This window comes from Mesoplodon densirostris, chromosome 20 (genome assembly GCF_025265405.1).
Source record: "Mesoplodon densirostris isolate mMesDen1 chromosome 20, mMesDen1 primary haplotype, whole genome shotgun sequence".
In the NCBI taxonomy this organism is placed as follows: domain Eukaryota; kingdom Metazoa; phylum Chordata; class Mammalia; order Artiodactyla; family Ziphiidae; genus Mesoplodon; species Mesoplodon densirostris.
The window spans coordinates 17,042,315-17,068,174 of NC_082680.1; the positions used below are offsets into that span (position 1 = coordinate 17,042,315).

The 25,860-nt window shown below is 40.2% G+C and overlaps 1 protein-coding gene and 1 non-coding gene across 4 annotated transcripts in view; one reads left to right on the forward strand and one right to left on the reverse strand.

Moving 5' to 3' along the window:
* The window catches only part of MTUS1 (microtubule associated scaffold protein 1), a 105,837-nt gene that overhangs the window by 40,449 nt on the left and 39,528 nt on the right, over positions 1-25,860 (forward strand). For 2 of the 3 annotated variants that reach the window (XM_060085949.1, XM_060085950.1), the window contains 2 exons: positions 564-698; positions 3,015-3,053. In XM_060085949.1, coding sequence (XP_059941932.1) covers positions 564-698; positions 3,015-3,053 — 174 coding nt within the window. Of the gene's footprint in view, positions 1-563; positions 699-3,014; positions 3,054-9,408; positions 9,720-25,860 lie in introns of those variants that run through there. The other variant, XM_060085951.1, reaches the window with a different exon arrangement.
* Positions 19,321-19,440, reverse strand: LOC132481403 (U6atac minor spliceosomal RNA). The gene has a single exon (XR_009530824.1). It is a non-coding gene; the product is annotated as a U6atac minor spliceosomal RNA (small nuclear RNA).

Below are 25,860 nucleotides of genomic sequence, written 5' to 3' on the forward strand. Positions count from 1 at the left end.
TTTCCCCCCCGCACCCCAGAGCTGATTCCTGTGTGAGTGAGAGAGGAAAGGTTTACGTGTAATATAAAAGATGCTTTTTATTATTTAGGTGGAATTCCCTTTTATATTTTAGCTTTAAGGCTTAGGTGCCTTTGTTCTAGGGCAGATGTTGGAGTTGCAGCTTCTTGCAGTGGCAGAGAAGGATCAGAACCAGATCTCATCTTTGCAGCTACCAAGGAGCTTGTACATTATAGTCGTCCCTTGGTATCCACAGGGGATTGGTTCCAGGACCCCCAAGGATACCAAAGTATCTCCCAACTTTTATCTGGGATGACAGCTGCCCTGGAAAAGAGGCATAAACTTGGGCTGTGCCAAGATGTAAGGTCACCCTGGTTACCGTTCACCCTGCATCCTTGAGGACAGGAACTACCTATGATCCATCTTTGTATTCCCAACATACAGTAACGACTGGCACGTGGTAGGTGCTTAGTGAGCACTTGTTGATTTAAAGAGGAAAGATGGGTCATGGAAGACTCATACTGTGTTTATCTGTAAAATAAAATGTCTTTTCTGTTTTATTCCAGCTGGTAATAAGGTTGCCATCAAATATGAGGAAAAACCTCCAAAACCAGCATTTCAAAATGGTTCCTCAGGATCCTTATATTTGAAGCATTCGGTACCCCAAGCTCACGCGCACTTACTAAAAACTCCTCCAAAAGGTATGGACCTCACTGTGGAGAGAAGAGGAAGGCAAGGCTTTTTAAGTCCTTGGCTTATAGGAGGTTAAATTTTGGCATTTAGTTTCATGGTATATTGAATATTTATTTACAAAAAGTCTGGTGAATAAAGACATAATACATTTTTACACTGATGGAGCTATTCTTGTTCTGAGAGTCTGTAGGTTCTATAGCTAAAACTTGATACATGTAAATCAGCAGATAGAGCAAAGGTATAAGGTGAAAATAAATGAAACTTCTAGAGTTAAATTATGCGAAGGTGGTGATCTAGAATAATGAGATAGAAATGCATGGTTTACTTCACACTTTTGGTCCAACCACGTCCCCCCGCACCCCACCCCCGTGTTCTTTATGTTTTCTTCTCTGTATCGCTCACTTCGTGACTGCTACAGCTATGAAGGTTAACTTTCAAGTTTACAACATATGTGGTATATACTTCATATGGAATGTTTTCATGCAGCTTTATCACAGTGGAGCTGAAGCACATTAGCAGTTGTTGCTTAGTGAATTGAAAGATTGCTTAACTGAAAGAATAATTGTGAATGAGAAGCTTGAGCTGTAATATGTGATGCATATTTATATTAGAGGGTTTAAAAAGCACAGAAACGTACAGCATCCTCCTTCATCCCGTCAACCATGAATACTGTTGCCTTTCCTCCTTTTCTTTCCCTCTGCATATATAATAGCTTTGTTTTTGTTTCAAGAAAACTCAGGGCATACTATGTACATTCTCTTGTGTCTTGCTTTTTATTAATTTAATAGTATATCATGAGAGTGTCTTCATTTTAAATGGCTATGAAATAGTCTCCTGTTTTCCAATTCCCTGGTTCCTGGACAATTTCTGTCTTTTCACTATGGCACGTGATGCTGAGATGAACATCTCTGAATGTGAATACTGTTCATTGCTTCAGGTTCTAGTTACTTCCATGGGGTATTCCTAAAAGAGGAACCACTGGGTTAAACTGTGTGAATCTTTGTGAAATTGTTATCATATTACTAAATAACTTTCCAGAAATGTGTTAGTCTCTCAAAGCAGTGTGTGTCTGTTGCTCTGTGTCCTTCTCAACATGTGTGTGTGTGCTACATATGTATGTAAAGGATCACGTGGTAACTTGAGGTTAATTACCTAGTGAATGTTTATCAACACTTTCTTTTCTACTGAATTCAAGAGAGAATAGGCATAGATATTGGCAAAAAGATTCTTCTGGGTACCAGCAGGTTCTCATCTTCCAGGGTTTTAAACAAATTTCTGATGCATCAAATTACCCCTCGGTGGGATGACATCAGTATATGAATCTATGGTTTTTATTGATGATGATAAAGCCCTGTAATCTACACATACACCTGTAACTGGAAAGAAATGTCGAACTTTAATTCTAAGATAACTTTCAGAGAGTTAGAACGGCATGATTTCTCTGATACGTTTGCACAACAGAGAACCTCAGTATTCTAAAATGTCTTGCCATTGAATTTGTAAGCTTTTGTATCACAGAGGTTTTACTTGACTGGGAATCAATGCTGTCCATTTATAACAGCCACATATTTTAAGAGATAGTCATCTCTGTAAAATTCCACAGAATGTGGCAGCTGTTCTAACCAAATAATCTGCAGGTGACTTGCCCTAGAAATGACTGTCACATCAGGAAGATGTGTTCATAGTCTTCTAGTGACTTACCTTTGTAGCTCTGTACCTGTTACCACTCCTGGTTGAATTTATTTTTCAGCTGTATTGATGTATAATTGACAATTAAAATTATATTTGATTTAATACACATATATATTGTGAAAGAATTCCCCGGGTTGTATTTTATATTGTATCAGTTTGGAGGAAAAGCTTAAGTATGTTTTCCTTCATAGCTGAATAGCAAGAGAACTGGATTTAATACTTGGCAATTTTAGAAATCACACCCTAGTAGCTGTGTTTTGTAGTCTGGGCCTTTTTGCTCTATCAGCAGTGGAATAGCATAAAGTGTGTAATACATGTATAAATTTAGTACTGTTAAAATTTGAATTTCAGCAGCTCTTGAACTGAAAAAATACTGTAGTTTGTCCTAGCATGTTTAATTTTGACAATGAATAATATCACCCTTAAACTAGTATTTTGATGTTATTTGGAATATTTTATCCTTAGATATTCTAAGTATAAACTCAATAAAGTTGATTAGATCTCAGTGGAATTTCCCATCTGGAACCTAAAATTTCGGTGTTAATGGATTGTTTTTGGAAAAAAAAACTTAGTTTTTAAATGGTTTATTTTTGTATGATATTTTCTATAAAACATAAATATTTCTATTTTAGGTCCTTCAAGAAAAGGTCTATATACAGCTTTCAATGTGGGTAAGTGACACCTTAAATATGGATGGAGAAAAAGAATCTTTTTGTAAAGTTATATTATCATTACAAGTATTCAAGTGTATTTGCAGTGATTTTTTTCACTAGTATGCTTATAAATATAATTTCAGGTTTGTGGCATAAACATAACTGCTTATGACCTTGATCAGCATGGGGTTAAAACTTGGTGAGCACAATTGCCAAGCCATCTGATGCAGAAGGACATTTTATTAATCACAGATAATTTGTTTTTTAAATAATGATTTTTTTTCAAATGTGGAGCATATTTAATATTTAAAACGTGGAGATGTAGAGAATGTACTTTTTCTTGTTGTTACAAGAAATAGGCTATTTTGGGCTTCCCTGGTGGTGCAGTGGTTGAGAGTCTGCCTGCCAATGCAGGGGACACGGGTTCGTGCCCCGGTCCGGGAAGATCCCACATGCCGCGGAGCAGCTGGGCCCGTGAGCCGTGGCCGCTGAGCCTGCGTGTCCGGAGCCTGTGCTCCACAACGGGAGAGGCCACAACAGTGAGAGGCCCGCGTACCGCAAAAAAAAAAAAAAAAAGTTATGTTTACACTATAGTGTAGTCTATTAACTGTGCAATAGTAGCATTATGTCTAAAAAAGGTACATACCTTAATTTAAAAATACAAAACAAAATTAATTACAGTAGTAACATCAAAGATCACCAATCACCATAACAAATATAATAATAATGAAAACGTTTGAAATATTGCAAGAATTACCAAAATGTGACAGAGACGCATGAAGTGACCAAATGCTGTTGGAAAAAGGGTGCCAATAGTCTTGCTCAACACAAGGTTGCCACAACCTTCAGTTTGTAAAAATACAATATCTATGAAGTGCAGTAAAATGAGGTTATGCTTGTATCGAATCAAAACAAGACAAATACTGTGGAATCTAAAAGGTAGAATGAATGAATATAACAAAACAGAAACAGACTCACAGATAACAAACTAGTGGTTACCAGTGGGGAGAGGACAGGGAAGAGGGACAATATCGTAGAAGGGGAGTCAGTAAGAGGTACAAACTCTTAGGTATAAAATAAGATACACGGATGTAATTAACGTACAGCACAGGGAGTATAGCCAATATTTTATAATAATTTAAAATGGAGTTTATAAAATACGAAATCATGTTTTGTACACTTGAAACTAACATAACATTGCAAATCAACTACACTTCATTAAAAGGTGGGAAAAGAAAAAATCAGACACAAGAAAAGAAATATGAGGGACTAAGAAACATGAAAAAAGTTTACGAACGTCACTTAAAATAATGTGCTGTCAGTTCTTGTCTATTTTTAAGAGTAATACCCACTATTGGTGAATGCGTGAGGACCAGGTGCCTCATACGTGCTACTGAAGGGGAATAAATTACTACAGCCTTTCTGGACAGAGGCACGTTGGTGACATAGAGCAAAAGGCTTCTACCCTGGAATTCCACTTATCAGAATTGATTCTAGGAAAATAGTTGATTGACTTATTTATTGCTTTTCAGAAATGTTTAGAAGGGGGAAAATTGGAAACAGTATGAATGGCTTAAACAACAGGTGTTGTTTATGTTCACTGACATTTTAAGGATATTTTTGAAGCCATTAAAATAACAACATAGAGGATTATTTAATGCCATGGAAAGATAAATGTGAAATTTTTAAGTTTAAGAAAACTGGTTACAGAGCACGGTGATGTACAGGTAATTTAACTTTTTTAAAAATAATTTTTAATTTGTTTTTATTTTTGGCTGTGTTGGGTCCTCGTTGCTGTGTATGGGCTTTCTCTAGTTGCGGCGAGCGGGGGCTACTCTTTGTTGTGCTACACAGGCTTCTCATTGCGGTGGCTTCTCTTGTAGCAGAGCACGGGCTCTAGGCATGTGGGTTTCAGTAGTTGTGGCACACGGGCTCAGTAGTTGTGGCTTGCGGGCTCTAGAGTACAGGCTCAATAGTTGTGGCGCACGGGCTTAGTTGCTCTGCGACATGTGGGATCTTCCAGGCCAGGGATCGAACCTGTGTCCCCTGCATTGGCAGGCGGATTCTTAACCACTGTGCCACCAAGGAAACCCCTGATTTAACTTTTATTTTTCAAAAAATTATACATTGAACATGTTTTTTTTCTTAGTTTTTAAAAACAAACATTGTACATGGATAAAACATTACTGCTCTTATTTGGGGAGACCAAAGAAATAAAAGGCAGTGCCACTGATCTTGAAAAACTTATAATCTTAAGGGTGGGTGGAGGTTGAAATTTTTTCTAATTGTTTTATGCGAATTTTTGGACAGTTATTCACAATATATCTTAGACATTCTTTTCCCTACTAAGGAAGAGGACATTATGGAAAAATTGGACTCTTTTTTTTTTTTTTTTTTTTGCGGTACGCGGGCCTCTCACTGTTGCCTCTCCCGTTGCGGAGCACAGGCTCCGGACGCACAGGCTCAGCGGCCATGGCTCATGGGCCCAGCCGCTCCGCAGAATGTGGGATCTTCCGGGACCGGGGCACGAACCCGTGTCCCCTGCATCGGCAGGCGGACTCTCAACCACTGCGCCACCAGGGAAGCCCGGAAAAATTGGACTCTTGAGTTGAAGTTTCTACCATTGGAATAGAGATTTGAACTTAAAAATTATGATGCATAAAAATGAAGAAAATGTGGCAATTAGTGTTGTGTTAGGCAGAGGAAGGAGGTAAACGTTAAGACTGATACTCCATGTTGGAGTTCTGGGGAAGATTGGTTGGATAGAGATGCTTGAATCCCTGGTTTAAGTATTAATCTCCAGATTCTTGATGATCATTAACAACAACAAATAAATCTGTCCTAGTTGGATGTATTTCCTAGCATCTAAGCAACCCTGCACAGCATATGCTAGAATCATAACATCACTGTTTTCTGAAGTCCAGTCACTAATGAAATGCACATATTCCTACACAGACTGCAATGGGATCTGTGATTCTTGTTTGAACCTACCGTGATATTATAGCACATTGACCTGCTAAACACTTCTATCATCCATAAGATACCTTTAGTTTTTTAAGCCTTACCAAAGACCTTATACAATTATTTATTCATTGTTTTTGTTTGTGTCATTAATAGAAACTCAGTCCATATCATGTGCTTTTAAGAAAGGTATTCTGTCACTTAAACTTTTTAAAAACTTTATTTTTATGACTCTGTGATCTCTGTTTAAAAAAAATTGGGAAAATACAGAAACATAAAGCAAGGGAATTAAATATCATGCCTACCCCAACTCCCACAGTATTGCTGATATTTTGGTATACTTGCTCCAGTATTTGTTATTCTTTTTGTTTAAAGTTGACATCCTAATACACATACAAATTTAAATCATGGTTTTGTTTTCCCACTTGACATCCTAACACAGGCTTTGCTGTACTTCATAAAAATTCATCTTATTCCTAATTTTTAATAACTGTAATTACATTTTTCTATCTTAGGTACCAAAAGTTCCTTAAATTTTTCCTTACTGTCCTTGGTGATCCTTATGTTCTCTTAATTCAAATTAAGACTTTGTATAATAACAAAGATGACACTTTCTTAAATTTGGGTACTTCTATATTTAGTATAACTAAAGAAACTACAGTGTGCGCACAAGTGGTAACGGCTGATCAAATAAGTAATCAAGGAAACGTTTTGAGCCAGTTTTAAAATCTGTGCCTCCCCAAGCCCCTGAAGTATATATATTATAAAAGTAATTGGAACTATACAATAATTGCTTATTCGATTATTTAAAAGAGTGCATACATATAAAGTGTTTAGGAGTGTGCTTGGTATGTAGTATATTGTATGAGTTGGCTGTCAAGGCCCCTTTTGCTTTGGTGCACTTGTGCTCAACTGCCACCAGGGGGCAGACTGTGTTTGGGAAAGAATGGAAACCCAGCTTGAGCTGTTCTTAGTCTTTCATCTCAAACATCTTTTTCCGTGTGTGTGTGCGTGTGTGTGTGTGTGTGTGTGTGTACACTTTGCTGTACAAACAAGAACTACTCCTCTGACTTTTGACTTTTCCTTCTGACTGGCACTGCTTCTCTTTATTCTTGTAGTTCCTTGCTGTGCTGTTTTTTGGGGGTTTTTTCTTTGTTTTTTGCCTTTGAAGGAAGAGTTCCCCAGAGGATGGGAGACACTGCAAGCCACAGCCACACAGGGCCACGCAGGGTCACTCACAGGGAGAAGCAGGGAGCCTTGCTGTGCTGTTTACAAAGATCGTTAGCAACATTACTGTTAACTCTGTGTGGTGTAGCTTAGGGTAGTTCAAGTAAACTTTCTAATGAGTATGAAGAATTGGCGGCATGTTGCTAATTTCTTCTTTTGGGTAGTCTAGGCTAAAGGATTTCCCCTTTAACCAGGATACGTTAGAGTTTACTGTTACTTAAGTAACAAAACTAAACAAACAAAAAAACTTAACAAAACAGAAAACATCCTATAGGGGGTGTTGTCCTATCTTTAATAATATCAGTGTTCAGTCTTCTGTTTATAATTTTAATGCTGATTTTGGGGGTTTTTTGGCGGTGCGCGGGCCTCTCACTGTTGTGGCCTCTCCCGTTGCGGAGCACAGGCTCCGGACGCGCAGGCTCAGCGGCCATGGCTCATGGGCCCAGCCGCTCCGTGGCACGTGGGATCTTCCCGGACCAGGGCACAAACCCGTGTCCCCTGCATCGGCAGGCGTACTCTCAACCACTGCGCCACCAGGGAAGCCCTTTAATGCTGATTTTTATCTTAGTTTTTTTAAAACTTTTTATGGGGGTATAGTTGTTTTACAGTGTTGTGTTTATCTTAGTTTTTACAAGCTTTTTTTCTTTTCTTGGTGCGGGCGGGGAGGAGAGGTGCTTTATGGCAAATTAATTTGCGGAATCCAGAAAAAAGGTTGCGGTTTAATAATAACAAATTGTGATAGAGTGAAAAGGCACACCTAAATGTAGCTTTTCTAGACTTCAATTCCTTGATTATTTGTGCTTGCATGGCCGTGGGTGCAGTGTTTACAAGACGCCTTGTCTGTGCAGGAACAGGCTGTCATTTTCCCACAGCTAACCCCTGGCAGGTTGTTGGGTTGGTCTCTCGACAACCTCTGAAGTGGCAGGCTGTGGGGAGAGTGAAAAGGGAGAAGGAATTACTCAAAATTTCCTTTCCTGCCTGTCTCCTTCCCTCTTCACACCCTAAATGCTCTACAGAATTTCTTGAAGAGTAACTGCTTCCTGCACACTCTCATAGCATTTAATAGTCATTTATGGTTAACAGTTAACTACATTCATTTCTGTTACTGAGTCTTGGAAATCTTGGAAACACACATCGATCATTTTTCACACATTGTTTTCTTGTGCTTTTTAAAATTAAAAGAGTTGGACTCTTCCTGGTTTAATAATATTAGCTTTACTTAAGTGAGCATTTTGCAGGTGCAGTTTTCTTATGTCCATGCCTTTATCTTTTCAACCTCTTTTGGTTTTTTTGCCACCATATTTTAATGTGCTTTAACAAAGGACTCTACTCAAACATTTACCAGATCTCAGTTCTTACTGATAAACAATAATCACACCTTCCTGATGTTCCTAGTCTCAAAACAGTACTATCTTGAGAGGTCACCTGATTTTCTATAAATGCAATTAGTCAAGCAATAAGTGGAGTCCTTAGAATACTCACTAATTTTTATTCCTCTGGAACTATTATGTTACATCTGGTAGAGAAATTGCATTAACCCTTTATTGCTGGCTATTAGTGAAATCCTCAGAATATGAGTGTTAGAGTTGAATTTTAACCTTTTATCAATCCGTCATTAGTATATTATAGTAAAAACATTTTTTGAAGTATAATTGACCTACAACACTATGTTAGTTCCAGGTGTTGTAGTAGGAATTTTATTTAAAATTGTAATTGAGAACATTTATTGCTTGAAGCCATTAAAAATTTTTTTGTCCAGGGTATCAGGTTTATATATAGGTTTACATGTAAAATATCTGAAAAAAATGCCTAGTGCTACTGGGCATATTCACACTAGTAGTGTGAATATAATTACAACTTTAAAAATCAGAACACAGATTACTTTAATGAAGTCTTCATTTTTTATAATTACTAAATAAATATTAGGCACTCCTCGAAGTAGTTATTTCCCCTTAAGGATCCTCCAACTCATTACAGAACCTGTGACATTATTGGTTGTTATATAAAGCGCCTAAGACCACCCACTTCCTCCTCCCCTTCACCATCTCTGATGAAAACCATAACAACCCCATAAGCATGTTTGGTGTGATGTCATTCAGAGGCTGCTGACTGCTGGGTCTGCTAGGAGGAGATTTTATTCAGAGGCAGAGCGTTGTTTGGGCAACATCTGGGAGCATAAACGGAAGCCAGAAGCACTTGGATAGCTCTGGGGTTTTTCTTTTGTGCACGTACGGTGGAGTGACGTCTGGCATGTAGGCATGTTTTCTCTCGCTGTATTTCTTGGCCTCGAAGAAGCGTGCTGAGTTTAAAAAGACAGTATGTGAGAATCCACGGAGCTGGGTCTTCTGTGAAATCTTTCCACCTGCTCTGAAGACATGTTGTTGTCTCCCAAGTTCTCCTTGTCCACCATTCACGTTCGACTCACTGCCAAAGGACTGCTTCGAAATCTTCGCCTCCCTTCAGGGTTTAGGAAAAGCACTGTCATTTTCCACACAGGTTGGTCTTGCGCAGATCTCTCTTTACCGTTACACGGGGGGCATCTTGATTAACTTGCAGGTGTTTATCAGAAATTTTCTAAGGGGATAGATAACTAGCGAAAGAAAGCTCTAATGAGAGAACGAGGCGTAATTTGTAAAAATAAGCGGTTTTCTCTTACGTTTCAACACATGTGTAGGGTACTTTTACTGTCTGCAAGCTGATGTGTGCTCGGTTTGTTTGTTGAAAGCAGAACTGTTGCCTGGGTGCTCCTAGCTCTTTGCTCTGACACCAGCCGAATCTGGAAAAATCAACACCTGTTCAATTACATTTTACTTCACATGATTTTGGAAATAGGACACAGGTAAATTAAGACAAACAGTTCTCTTTCCTTTAAAGAAGGGGATGAAATGAGAAGGTTTCTGTAGGTTTTCGTTACGTAGTTCCTCACTGAGATTGGACTAGGCTGGTTTGGTATGCTAAAAGATTTCCACGTTCTAAACATTTCTGAAATAAAACATCGTAATGGCCATGGGGAGGTAGGAAATGAACCACAAATTAAGTTTTCCAAGCTTCATGGTGGAAACGTTTGCAGTCACAAAAGACTGCCTCTGATCTTTAATGCTTGTATCTGCTTTTTATTTTCTGTGCCTGCGATGGAACTAAATGTAAGGTATATTTTAGGCACATGTAAACCTGTGTGTCCACTTTTAGAGGATTCATTTGCCTACTGTGGCTACCTCTTGTTTAGATATAATTGCAACTGTGGTAAATTAAGTTGATTTTATGCTATAAAAACTGGAGTGCTATTATATTGAATTCGGGCTGGTTCGTGGTATCTGTGCTGGAATCATGAGTATGTAAATAGATGATTTATTGTTTCCTGTGAATGCCAGCCCTTCTGGGTCTTGTTTTCCATCTCTGTCCCCAGTGATTTTTTTCAGCTGACTGCTTTTAGTTTGCCCAGGGGTATCTCCCTGCTCTGTGGGATGACTCTTCCTCATGTTTCATAACTCCCCTTGACCTGTCACTGGAGTCTGCCAGCCTTTCCCTCTCGATCTGAGCTGACAGCTGAAGGTAAATGGGGTAAGTCAGGAGGGAAAAAGTGGCTGTCTCTCCCAGCCTAAATGCCACTGTCGCTTTTTCAACCTGAAAGAATAAAAAGGTGAAAAATAAAAATAAAAGGGTGCCCTATATTTGCAATAATTTGTGTAATCTAAAATAGCTCCAAATGGCTTTTAACTTTTTTGACTTTAAAAATTATATTTCTATGTTTTAATCAAAACCCGTAACACATTCAGTTAGATTTTATATTCATATATTTGTTTTCCATTAACAAGCATTTCAAAAATCTTGCAAGACACGTAAGTTTTGTTTAAGTGGAATAATGGAGAAGCCTCTGGTGGTTCTTGACCCACAGCACTTTAAAATATTCATACAAAGTTATCCAGCATTTTGTCATGGCTTTTAATTTTAACTTAAGAAAAACAATCAATCCATACTCCAAATTAAAAAGAGAATCAAACAGTACAGAAGGTTGTATAATTCGAAGTGAGCCTCTGTCTTACCCAGGCCCTGCACCCTTCCACTCTCATGGGTGCTTGTTTATCCTTCCAGTAATTTTCTAGTCATATATAAGCCTATGCAGGTTTTTAAATATGCCTTTTTGTTTTACAGAAATGGAAGCTTACCATGTATACTCTTCTATAGCTTACTTTTAGACATTAATATATCTTCGATTTTCAGGTTAACACACTTATCTACCACATTCTTTTTAGTAGTCTTGTAACATCCCGTTGTTGGATGGGCCATGGTTTATTTAACCAGTCTTCCATCAGTGAACATTTTAGGTTGTTTGTACCATTTTTTGTGGAGCAGATAGCTTTCCAAGGCAACTGAAGCAAAAGGCACAAGGCTTTTATTACCAGAGTTTGACTAACTAATAGTGATATTTTGGGTACTCTTTACTTTTTAAATTTACATTAAAATATTTTGAAACATTCATTTGATTGCAGTTGTAATTTTTAGAGCTAGAGTGTACTTAGTGGTGCTCTAGTTCACTTGATTTTACACCAGGAAGTCGGAGGCCCAGAGAAGTGAATTAACTTGCCCAAGGGCACACAGTCAGTGGCAGGGATGGGACTAAAACCTGGGACCTCTGTTAAGAATTTTGGGGGTTTTTTTGGTTTTTCCAGCTGTGAATTTTGCTGTAATTCTGTTACATCTAGTGAATAGCAGTGATGGAAAAAAGAGTTTTGTGTGGGGGGGAAGCATTTTAAAATTATGTGAAGAATATAATTCTACTTAGCCCAGTAAGAATCTTTTGTGAGGGCCTCCCTGGTGGCGCAAGTGGTTGAGAGTCCGCCTGCCGATGCAGGGGATACGGGTTCGTGCCCCGGTCTGGGAGGATCCCATATGCCGCGGAGCGGCTGGGCCCGTGAGCCATGGCCGCTGAGCCTGCGCGTCCGGAGCCTGCGCGTCCGGAGCCTGTGCTCCGCAACGGGGGAGGCCACAACAGTGAGAGGCCCGCATACCGCAAAAAAAAAAAAAAAAAAAAAAAGAATCTTTTGTGAGCTTATCCATATTACATAACTTGAGGGTTTGAGAAATCTTCCAATAAAATAGATATTGAAGGGCTTCCCTGGTGGCGCAGTGGTTGAGAGTCCGCCTGCCGATGCAGGGGACACGGGTTCGTGCCCCGGTCTGGGAGGATCCCACATGCCGCGGAACGGCTGGGCCCGTGAGCCATGGCCGCTGGGCCTGCGCGTCCGGAGCCTGTGCTCCTCAATGGGAGAGTCCACAACAGTGAGAGGTCCGTGTACCACACACACACACACACAAAATAGATATTGAAGTCATCGCATTTCTTCTTATCCACATGGGCTGTGAGCTGTAGCTTGTGTTTGTGTTCTTAATAAAAGAAGTGGTGTTGGTGGCTGCACCGGGGCTGTAGCCTTGGTTCTGCTAGTAGTAACCAAGTCATTGACCTTGATCACATTACCAAACAAGGCTACAGAATGAAGGAATCAGATGAGATGATTTCCGAGGTCTCTTCAACCTCAAGTTCTGTGAATTTTCTGGCTACAGGTGAAAAAACCCTGGATGTGTTACTGAAAATTCTTATCTAAACTAATTCTCTCCTTATTTCCCAAACTCAGTGAATACTCCTGATTTCTTTCTCTTCACGACACCACTGTTTGCCCCCTATTCTGTTCTCACACCTCAGTACCCTTTGAATCATTGTTCTTCCTCATTGATCCACAATTAATTGGTTGCAAGAATCTAAGACTCTATCCTTTGAAATCACTGTTGTTTTTACCCTCTGCCTACTGTAGTTCAGGCTTTATTTTTAGATTGAAGAATTTGAAAATGCTCTTCTTAGAGGTAGAAAATGGTCAAATATTGACAGTTGCATATCACCCAATCTAATACTTCAGGACTTTTTGGAGGATTTTATATTTTTGGTCTTTGCCACCAACCAGTCTTTCCCTTGCTTCCAAACTGTCTTTCACATTGCAGGATTAAGTCATTTGTTTCATAAACAAATATGTATTAGACATGTACTGTGTGGCAGGTGCAGTGCTAGATGCTGAAAATGTAGCCAGGACTGAGTCACACGTGGCCTCCTGCCTTCACACAGCCCACAATTTTTAAATTTTGGCCGTACCACATGGCTGGTGGGGTCTTAGTTCCCCAACCAGGGATTGAACCTGGGCCACAACAGTGATAGTGCCTAATCCTAACCCAAGGCCACCAGGGAGCTCCCCTACGCAGCCCACAGTTTACCAGGGAGACAGGCAGAGAACACGAGGCCGTCGTGGTAGGGCATGGACTAGGTGCACAGGCAGCGCCCAGCAGGTGAAGCTGACTTTAATCCAGGTCCTCCAGAAGCGCCATTTAAGCTGGGACCCCGGGATAGGAGGAACTAGCCAAGAAACAAAAAGTGTTCCAGGCAGAGAAGACAGCATGTGAAAGCCCGGAGGTGAGGGAGAGTTTGGCTCCTTTAAGGAAATGAAAGAATTTTAATATGTCCGAGCATAGAATGTGGAGAGAGAGGTGCCAGCAATAGGATGGTGGTTATATGGAGCCAGACAGAACAGGCCCTTTGACCGGCCCTTGCACAGGACACTGTGCGCTGTAGTATATTGACAAAGTGTGTTGTCCCGTCCAGGATGTGATTTCCTCTGTAAATAAGGGCAAGGAAAGAGAGTGAATTTCTCAGGGTTTTGGGTAACGTAGCAGGATGTCAGGCATGAATGAAGATCTCAGCATCAGAAGAGTGTTACATCTTCTAAGAAGTCCAGAAGTGATCTCACTGACTTACCAAAGCTTTCAGTTCGGTCTAGTTCAGAATTCTGCCTCATATTTTGAAACCTATTAGTTTCAATGTTGTGAGTCAGTGGAGGGAAAAGAATCTTCCACGTAGAACTATTCCTTGCCTCCAGGTTTATTGGAATTCAGGTTTTCTATGAAGCTGGAGATGAGATACTTGTATTAATTATTATGAAAAGTGCCATTTTGAGCCTGAGTTAATATTCTCATTGATTCAAGTGAAGGCAATTCACTGCACTAAGAGAGAATTCTTTTTGCTGAGCTAGTAAGATTAAAAGCAATTACTCTAGCAAAGGAGAGGGGTGTATGTACATATATTTTGAGGAAAGGCAGGAGAAGTATTATTAACAGAACAAAATATTTTCATTTACTTGAAGCTGCGCTAAAGAGAACCATTTTGCCTAGATATTTGGTAAGAGTGAGGCAGAATGCAAATAAGTTTGTTTAATTAGAATGAAAGTCATCAAGTTACGTGCTTATGTTTGGTATTCATTTTTCAGACTGTCAAGTAGAACTGCTTTTAGCTGCAGTTTAAGATAGTTTAACCAAGGAGGAGCTTGTCTCTTAGAAAGCAGCAGCTCTGATGTTCAGAGGCTTTCCTCATGATTGTTGCCTCATGATCTCACAATGCCTGCTGCAGGCAGGAAAAACAAGACCCAGGGAAGGGGTGGTGCTTACATCTCATTGGCTAAATCTCAGTCACATGGCTGTTTCTACCTTCAAGGGAAGCTGGGAAATTGAGTGTTTGATTTCTCCAATGGCTGTAGTACATGCAGGTGTAAGAGGGATTAGAGCCCTAGTATAGAGACTGCCACAGAGAAGGCAAAACGGTTATTTCTCAAAAGCTAATACAGGCAGCTTATAAATAAGGGAAGTATATCAGTTAACAAGTTGAATCTTGCAACTGACCTCATTGTTTCTTCTCTTTTATGATATGAATGTTTTTTGGTAATGATTACCTATTTTGTAAATGTGTCAATTAAACACTTTCAAGTCATTTTTGTTGTTTGGACCTAGAGGTTAATATTTGATTTTGATCTCTTGAATTAATTTTTAGTTACAAAATAATGCTTATACTGAGAAAGAATGTTCTCAACCTTATGTGGTTTTTATATATTTAAAATGTGTTAACAAAAGATAAATATTAGCAGTGCATTTATGGTGGGGATCCTAGTCATGCATGAAGGTGATGCTAAATAAACCTTAATTTCTCTTGTGCCTCTCACATTGCAAAATATAGAAGCCAATGAAAGCATTTTAGAAAGCTTTCATAAAAAACTATATATATTAGAATTTTTTGGTAAAAAGTTTAAAAATATTCACTCATTTGTAGAATGCAAAAGACATCAAAAGGACCAAATTCAAGAACAACAGATGAGAGATGTGGCCTTCCACCACCCCTTTGTTATCTCACTGTGAATCCACATTCTTCTTTTTAGCTTCCTTGAAAGCAGTCTTGAAAGTTTCTCTGGGCTCTTGCCACATTGATAAACGTTTACTAAGAACTGGTGTTGTGAATGGCATTATGCTAAAAATGTTGATACTGAGCTCATGTAGCTATGGCAGTCTTACAGCTTCAGCTTTGCTATGACATTAAAATGTGCCCTTTCCTAGTTGTAGCAGTCTATTTAAGAGAACAGTTATGTGTTAAATGAATTTTCACTCACAATGGATAATATTTTTGATAAGTCTTTAAAAGTTAGATGTTGAAAGAGAAAGTGTATCTTAATCTCACAAGTTTCAGATAGCTAGTCTTACTGGGCTAAATTGTGTTTTAATGTAGTGTCTATTTTCATACAAACATGGAAAATAAACCATACATTATAGCCTGGAGTTGCATTCAGGATGGGAAGTATAGCAGTGTTTTTCATGAGGAGAAAATGGAGGAATAAGGCGAGTAAAACATATATAGTAAATGCTTATTTAATTAGAACCACTGAAATATTCGGGTTAACTGAGCTTTGGATAGTAGAGAATCACCCTATACATGAAATAATATAGATTACAATACTTTTTATTAGCTCTAAAGCGTGTTCTAGAGCTAAAAATAGTATTTTATTAATAGTATATGCATATTACTGTTATCTTAGGTAAAAAGACAACAGGTGTGGTTTTAAATGTGTATAAAATTGAACATAGGGCTTCCCTGGTGGCGCAGTGGTTGAGAGTCCGCCTGCCAATGCAGGGGACACGGGTTCGTGCCCTGGTCCGGGAGGATCCCACATGCCGTGGAGCGGCTAGGCCCGTGAGCCATGGCCAATGGGCCTGCGCGTCCGGAGCCTGTGCTCCGCAACGGGAGAGACCACAACAGTGAGAGGCCTGTGTACCACAAAAAAAAAAAAAAAAAAATTGAACATCACTTTTCTGTTTTTGGCTTAGGTGATACAATAATACTTTGGATTATTTTAGTACATGAGGGTCCTTTATAAAAGGCATCAATTATATAGCTCTGGGGGAAATTAAGACTAATAGAGCCTTCTTTGGGGTGAGAGACTAGGCTTTTACCTATTGTTCCCTGGTGGCCTGAGTTTTAGGCATCTCTCATTCAAATTGCTTTTCCTTAACTGGTTAATGTTTTGAGAATGGCATTCTCTTTTTATTTATTTTTTGTGTTATGGAAATTCCTAATGTTGAATGTTTTAATTGGCTATTCTAATTTTTTTTCTTTGCGGTACGCGTGCCTCTCACTGTTGTGGCCTCTCCTGTTGCGGAGCACAGGCTCCGGACGCGCAGGCTCAGCGGCCATGGCTCACTGGCCCAGCCGCTCTGCGGCATGTGGGATCTTCCCAGACCGGGGCACGAACCCGTGTCCCTCTCAACCACTGCGCCACCAGGGAAGCCCAGCTATTCTAATTTTTGTTTCTACTGTCTATTAAGGACAGTCTATTGTCTTAAATTTGCAATAAGGACATTTTTGACCCGCTTTGGTGCATTTTGGGGACTCCCCCCTCCCCCAGGTCTTTTGTCTTCACATGCCTTATTTCAGCCATGCTGCTTTGCTGGGGGCCCTGCTTGACAAAGAGCATGTGATTGCACACGGCTGTGATGGTTAGGGACACCACCTGTGGCTGTGGAGCACTGACCCACTGGGCCTGGCCTCGCTGGCACAATGGTGACATCCCCTGAGCTGGCTAGCTCATGGTGGAAAAGTCCAGAAGAAATAACTTTTAAAATTCTAAAATGGTACATGTGTTTGAAGTAGATACTGCAAGAAGGGCCTTCTAGACTTTTTGTTTTTGTTTTGGAGTTGGTTCCTAGTGGTGACAGAATGTTATTCTTGGCACTGTGTTCTTCCATGTGGTAAATTAAAAGGGACGTCTTGGTGTATGTCATCATCACTGAAATCAAAACCACTGCTTGGCTTTGTGATGCCAGGCATCTTTTTAGGTACCTATTAAATTGGTTAATTCAAAATGATCATTAAGGAGCTCCAGTGGCGCAATCGGTTAGCGCGCGGTACTTATACAAAATGATCATTAAGACAAAAACAAAAATATGAAAGTCCACATGAAGGCCAGCATTTAATATTTTAGGTAACTTGCTTAATAACAAAGGGGAAAAAGCCAGTTCCGGGGCTGCTGTCTTGTGAAACAGCACCTCAGTCACATCAGTGAACTGGGTGGGAATATATATATATATATATTTTTTTTTTTTTTTTAATTTTTGGCTGCATTGGGTCTTTGTTGCTGTGCGTGGGCTTTCTCTAGTTGTGGCGAGAGGAGGCTACTCTTCGTTGCAGTACGCGGGCTTCTCATTGCGGTGGCTTCTCTTGTTGCGGAGCATGAGCTCTAGGCGCGCGGGCTTCAGTAGTTGTGGCTCGTGGGCTCAGTAGTTGTGGCTCGTGGGCTAGAGAGTGCAGGCTCGGTAGTTGTGGCACACGGGCTTATTTGCTCCGAAGCATGTGGGATCTTCCCGGACCAGGGCTCGAACCTGTGTCTCCTGCATTGGCAGGCAGATTCTTAACCACTGCGCCACCGGGGAAACCCCGGCGGGTATATATTTTATCCCTTTCCTTATGCTCTGAGAAAAGACCTACCCAATTTGTTCATATACAGTGTGAACAAGTATAACAAAAGCTACTTTTTCCTATGTTAAGTTGAAATAAAAATTCAGATTTTTTCTCTACTAAAATAATGAAAGTTTTGCTTGTTAGATGATTAAAGTAAAAATATTCTCATTTGACATCTGCAGAATTTTTAATGATACAGGCATGAAATTGCATTACTTGCAAATTTTTATAGTATGCTCTTTTAGTCCTGAAACAAATCCATAAACTATCTTTTTTACTCTAATCTTTTTCTTTTAATTAATTTATTTATCTTTGGCTGCATTGGGTCTTCATTGCTGCACGTGGGCTTTCTCTAGTTGTGGTGAGCAGGGGCTACTCTTCATTGCAGTACGCGGGCTTCTCATTGTGGTGGCTTCTCTTGTTGCGGAGCATGGGCTCTAGGCGTGAGGGCTTCAGTAGTTGGGGTGCACAGACTCAGTAGTTGTGGCTCTTGGTCTCTAGAGTGCAGGCTCAGTAGTTGTGGCGCATGGGCTTAGTTGTGGACCGTAGCATGTGGCATCTTCCTGGACCAGGGCTCAAACCCATGTCCCCTGCATTGGCAGGCGGATTCTTAACCATTGTGCCACTAGGGAAGTCCCACAAATCCATAAACTTATAGCACATTAAGGTGGACTTTTAGATTATTTAGAAAGCCAACAAATTGGCGGATGTGATACCTTCTTAAAAGTATTTCTGAATGTAATGAATTTCTATTAACTTTTCTTTACAGTTAGTAGTCCATTTTAAGAACATGAGAGATCTGCTTTATTCCCTGCCAGCCACATGGAAAATGTCTATGGTCAATTTTGGATTGTTTTGCAGGAAAAATTGTCTAAGCAATAGTTATCCTGAAATAGGTGTATTTAATATGAATATGCCTTCTCTTCTGTAATCTGCTTTTGGAATTAAGAAAGTAAAACCACTTTATATATAATACAAATCATTGCAGCACTTCCAAAAATACAATACTGTAAAATTTTAATAGGTGTCCTACAGCACCCCTCCCCAGCCAAAAGAATTAGCTTGGGTAATGTTAACAGTCTAAACACTGTGCTTTGCTGAGCTTGAAATGTTCTGTAGTCAGCAAATGCCATACCTACCCAGAAAAAGAAAAATATTATATGTGGCTCCTAATTATGACTATTAACTTTTCTAGAGCAAACACATAATGAAAGGAACCCTGGAAAGGTTTATATAAATTTAAGCTAATAATTGATAACACGAACATGTTCGTTTGTTTGTTTAAAATGATGGTTGGATGCCGTGAAGTAGTTCTCAGTGCCTTAACTGTGTGCCTGTTGTCAGGCCTGAGGGCCTCTTCCATCCTTGTCAGGGGGAGTGCTTTCTCCTTTCATACAACACTGAATAATAATTCAGAAAAAGATCTTGGTAAGATTGTCTAGATTTCCGTGGGTGCGTAGTTCAATTGATCAAGCTGGGAAAGTGTGTTAATAGGCTTGTGCTAGGGGCTGCATTCAGGACAATGGGAAATAAAGAGCTGATTTGCTCCCCAGGAAAATGCCCCTGCAGACGATTCAATTTGGAAAGCGTGATGGAGCAGGTGAGGCTGGAATAGAGCCTCTTTGGAGAATAAGGCGCAGAGTGTTAAAGAATGTCGGTGCACTTCCGCACCGGGTCCCACGGCCCACGCCCCCTACCTCTGCCCTCTCTGAATTCCCACGTGCGCATCTCCTCCTCTGTGTGCTGTCTCTAAGCTGGAAACTGTGACGTATCCTGGATTCCTCTTGATCCAACTGCTCCAGAAGTCTTCCTGTTCTGCCTCATAAACACATTCATCATTTCCTGCCTGCTCTCACTGCCCTGACCACCAGTTCCCCTCCCTGGGCCTCCCTCCTGACCACTCTCCTCACCAGCTCAGATCTTCTTTCACTGTGTCTCCAGACCCCTGCTTGGCACCATTCTGTGTCTCCTACGAGAGAGAGAAAACCTTGTACAGCACACATGTCTTGCCTCTGTTTATGCTTCCAGCCACGTCATCTTACTTTAATTTCAGGAGAGCTTTGCTGTCAGCACTGAATACCAGGACCTCCAGGGCCTCCCATACCTCTATGCCTTGGTGTTTTCTGGCCTCTTCTGTTTATCTGTCTGCCAAACACGCAAATGTCCATCCAAACTCTGTCTCTAGAACCCTTTCTTTTTTTTTTATTTATTTATTTAGTTATATTTTTTAAATTTATTTATTTATTTTGTGGTACGTGGGCCTCTCACTGTTGTGGCCTCTCCCGTTGCGGAGCACAGGCTCCGGACGCGCAGGCTCAGTGGCCATGGCTCACGGGCCCAGCCGCTCCGCGGCACGTGGGATCTTCCGGGACCGGGGCACAAACCCGTGTCCCCTGCATCGGCAGGCGGACTCTCAACCACTGCGCCACCAGGGAAGCCCTAGAACCCTTTCTTGACAGCCCCAGATCTAGGTGTTTCTCCACCTGTACTCTCACCCCACTGTGTACATAATTCTGTTACCTAATTATCACATCATATGGCCATTGGTGATGGCAAGTTTCTGTCTCTGCTGCATGAAAAAAGTTCCTTGAGAACAAGAACCAATGTGTTAGAAGCACATCCAACAGACGTTTACTGAGTGTACAGTGGTCATGTGGGTGATCGTTTCATAACTGGATACTCCCACTTATCAGAACACATATTTCCTGGTAGTTCACGTTTAAGGCTTTCTTGTCATGGAATATCCTGGGATAAACACCCATAAATACCCATCAAATCCTGAGGAAACACGGATGGGAAGAACTTGTGTAAAGATGTGTCCCTAGGAAGGGTTTTAGGTGTGTAGGTGCAGATTAAGGCAGAAAGACGGGAATCGGTTGTCTGTCCAGGCTGGTGGTAGAGCCCATTAGCTCATTACTTACATTTTATTAACCCACAAGCATTAGTTTTCAAGGCAGTATGTACTAGAAAGCATATAACAGCCAATGACTGTCCCCTTCACAGATAGGTGAATATGTGCGAGTCGAACAGGAAGAGATTAATACCATAGAAACAAGGTGTCTTCATGCATCCTTGTAAAATACCACCTTCTTTTTTTTTTTGCGGTACGCGGGCCCCTCACTGTTGTAGCCTCTCCCGTCGTGGAGCACAGGCTCTGGACGCGCAGGCTCAGTGGCCATGGCTCACGGGCCCAGCCACTCCGCGGCAGGTGGGATCCTTCTGGACCGGGGCACGAACCCATGTCCCCTGCATTGGCAGGTGGACCCTCAACCACTTCGCCACCAGGGAAGCCCCACCACCTTCTTCTACGTGCTTCCACCACCCCCAAGACATGAGCCTGGTCCACCTGCCCCACAGCAAAGCCACATGGTAGATTTTGATAAATATTTGGTGAGTGAATGAATAATAAGTCAATAGGCACATAACACACTAGGCAAACATTGGTTACTGAATGCTACGTATAGTTTTGTGTTTCATTCAAGTTAAGGCAAGCTCTCCTAGTAAGTCTTGTCTCTTACTTGATTTTAATATTCGGAAAGCCATCGGATTTCCGAATATTAAAGTGGCTGGTTTTGCCTTAGGATGGATGTGTCCTCAGCAGCTAATAGGTTAGTCCCTGTCTGAATTGTTAAGTCTCTCCCACAAAAATTGTGTTTAGCCTTGAGGTGGGGATCTGTATGCCTGAGTGACTTGAGCCTGAAACATGGACTTATTCTTCTTTCCCCAACTATTTTCTTTAAGAGGATGATAAATAACTTCATTAGGCGAGTTTTAAATTTTATTAAATTGAGGTTTCTGAGTAGAAAGAACAAAGACAGTAAACAGTGTTATCCAGCTATTTTTCAAGTGAACAAATGTCTTGGATTCAGGACTTCTATTTTCTTGATGGAGGTTTCAGTTTCATTGGGGTGAACCTCAGGAAGGTCAGACCAGACATGGCAGTGGTAATTATCCAGTCAACGCGCATCCGAATCTATGCAGAAGTTAACATTTAATTTTAAGGTTTCTGAGTAAGTTGATTCTTTGAAATTAGACAGGCTGTTAATAGGTATAATAAGCAAAATATTTTATAGTTTTAAATACAGCTGCATTATCAAAACAGTAACATGTTAATAAATGGAACACAAGGGCAAAGTTTGGTTCATATTAAGCTAATTTCCTATAAATAATGAATTTTGTAGAATTTAAGGGAAACTTGCTTTTTTGGCATTATGAGGTCCTCTATGTATGAGCATTAGGGCTTTGAACATCACTGGAGATTTTTGCATTATCTCTGTTCTTCCGTTGGGCCAGGAGTGAGGAGGAAGGGAAAGATGCTCAAACGGGGTCATCAGCTACCATGTGGTCATCAGCTACCATGTGGTCGTCAGCTACCATGTGGTACAATTTTGTCCTCAGGGAGCACAGTATGTGGAGCGGAAGATTGAGGTCACAGTGTGCTTTTCCAGCTCTAGGTAGAGTGCAGTCTGTTTGCTTATTTGCTCTTAGGTTGAAATTTGAAGACATCTAAATCTATTTTAAGAATTCACATTCAACAGAAGCTGTGTTATTTAGACTTCTGTCCAGATTCCCCATGGAAGAAACATGGATTGACGTATGTTTGCTTGATGGTTAAGTGTTAAAGATTGAATCTCAGAATTCATTGTAACCATCTTTAAAAAATGTTACGTTTTAATTTTGAATAGGTAATGTATTTACCCTGTGGTTAAAAAATATTTTAAAATGCATTAGAACACCTATATCTATCTGGTTCTTATTTCCTTCTCTGAAAAGGTAAACATTGTTAGTACTTTCATATGTATTATACAATAGTTTTGTTATGAATTTATAAGCAAAAAAAATGCATTTATATTCCCATCATCTTGACACAATGGAGCACATCATCTACATTGTTCTTCACCATGTTTTTTATTTACCACAGAGAGCTTCCTAGTTCTGTTACAGCTGTGACATTTCACTATATAAATGTACCATACATTTATTTAACCAGACCTCTACTTATGGACATTTGGGTTTTTTTTAATCTTTTCTTTGCAAACAAGTTTGCAATGAAACCCCTTCTATAGGTGTTATTTTACTCTTGTGTAGGATTCATGATAGAATAAATTCTTGCTTACCAGCTGTGAGTCCAACAGTTTGTGTGAGGGTGTGTTAGAGAAGGCTTATCACCAAATTTTATGTTCTTAAACATCAATTTGGGTATATGACACTATGCAGACAGACATCATCAGAATTGTTTTAAATGTTTGAATGAGATTCTCCGTGGGTAGCATTGAAAACTGCATCGCGATGTACGTGATGATTTCTGCTGATTTCTATTACTTCCTGAGGCAGAGTGGTGTTTGAGTTCTAGGTGTGGTGTTTGGGGTTTCCATGGCTGGACACTTAGGAACTGATATTGATGTGTGAGATTTCCCACTCTTGAAATTCTAATTCTCCAGCTATTAAGAAAGCCTGAGAGAAAAAGAAGTTGGTACCATCTTGAGTCTTCTTGACAGCTTGAGTTTTCCTGAAGCAATAGCTTTGTCTCCCCTACTTCTCTAGTTAGATGGAGTTCACACCCTAACACTTAACCGCAAATGATGGTGAAACAGTAACCAGTCAAAGCACAAATGAGAAAGCAGCTAAGAACCAGGAGACATGCATGATTGGCATGCAATCAAACTTGGACGGTTGATGTTTTCCAGGGTGTACCTTAGCAAAAAACTGCTTAAGTTCATTCTCGGGTGATCTTAGCAGCGTTCCTAATATAGTATTAGGTCCTAGAGAATTTTCTAAACTTTCAAAAAATAGATATGCCTTGACACAGTTAACAGTTACAAAATGTGGAGAATAGGACTTTTATAAGGACAAATGCCATTTTGTTACCAAAAGCTAAAGCAACCAAAATGTAATAAAGGAAATGTATAGGTACTAACTCACTTGTGGATCTAAGCCATCTGAATTCTCAGCAGCTAACTGGGGAGTAGCTTACACTGTTGCACTGACAGATTTGAAAAAACTAAGTGTTGGTTGGGACTGGGGGACAAGGCATGAAATGGGAGGGGGTCAAAAGATACAAACTTCTAGTTATAAAATAAATAAGTCATGGGGATGTAATGTACAGCATGGTGACTAAAGCTGATAATTCTGTATTGCATATTTCAAAGTAGCTAAGAGAGTATATCTTGTTCTCATCACAAGAATGAAATTTTGTAACTATGTATGGTGACAGATGTTAACTAGACTTATTGTGCTCATTTCGCAGTATATACAAATAGTGAATCATGTTGCACACCTGAAACTAATAATGTTATATGTCAGTTATACCACAATAAAAACATGTCAAATTACATTTCAGATGGTAAAAAAAAAAAGTTTGTCTCAGGAATTTGAAGCCACAATTGCATAAGAAGAGCCTTTACTAAATTTATTGAAGTAAAATAAAAAGCTTCATAATGGTTTCAGAGGACTAATTCAACACTTATTTTTTACAATTTTTTATACACTTTTTCAAAAAGTATTGACAGATTCTTAACATTATGTAAATATATTATTTTAAAATCGACTTTATGTCCATGGAGAAACACTAGAGTTAATATCTTTAAACCAAGAAAAGATAGAGAGACGTATCTTTAAAATAACGCTAGAGGTGGAATTAACCATTCAATAAGAAAAACAGATAAAAGAAGGTATATTATATACATATAATCAAGGAGTTTAGCCAAACAATATTACTAAGCAAATAATTTCCGTAGACTTGTAAATTCAAAAAGTCTGGATAGGGCTTCCCTGGTGGTGCAGTGGTTGAGAGTCCGCCTGCCGATGCAGGGGACACGGGTTCGTGCCCCGGTCCGGGAAGATCCCACATGCCGCGGAGCGGCTGGGCCCGTGAGCCATGGCCGCTGAGCCTGCGCGTCCGGAGCCTGTGCTCCACAACGGGAGAGGCCACAACAGTGAGAGGCCTGCGTACCGCAAAAAAAAAAAAAAAAAGTCTGGATAATCCAGTGAAAAATTTTTAGTTTATAAAGGAACCAAACATAAATACTTAGCTGCTGCCCGACTTTGGCATAAGAGATAATTTGAAGGAAAAAAATTTTGGTGTTACAGAAAGAATACCTGTATTCTGAATGTGAGTGTAAAATACAATGCTTAATGAGTTAACTTACATTTAATTTAATATATTTCCTTAGAAATAACTTATTAGAACATGACTAGTTAATACTAAAATTCATCTGAGACACTAAGTAGGCAAGAAACTTAATGTTTTCTCCAGAAATGTTAATATAAAATATTCATTTCGGGCTTCCCTGGTGGCACAGTGGTTGAGAGTCTGCCTGCCAATGCAGGGGACACGGGTTCGTGCCCCGGTCTGGGAGGATCCCCCATGCCGCGGAGCGGCTGGGCCCGTGAGCCATGGCCGCTGGGCCTGTGCGTCTGGAGCCTGTGCTCCGCGGCGGGAGAGGCCACAGCGGTGGGAGGCCCGCATACCGCAAAAAAACAAAAAACAAAACAAAACAAAAGATTCATTTCTCAGATTTTGTAAATAATTATAACCTAACAGTTTAAAAACTGATATTGTGGTAAATAATAAAATTGATTAACATAGAAATTCTAGGAAGAGAATGGAAAGGTTTTTAAGGATTCAAGAAATGGTAACTCGGGCCTCCCTGGTGGCGCAGTGGTTGAAAGTCCGCCTGCCGATGCAGGGGATACGGGTTCGTGCCCCGGTCTGGGAGGATCCCATATGCCGCGGAGCGGCTGGGCCCGTGAGCCATGGCCACTGGGCCTGCGCGTCCGGAGCCTGTGCTCCGCAGCGGGAGAGGCCACAACAGTGAGAGG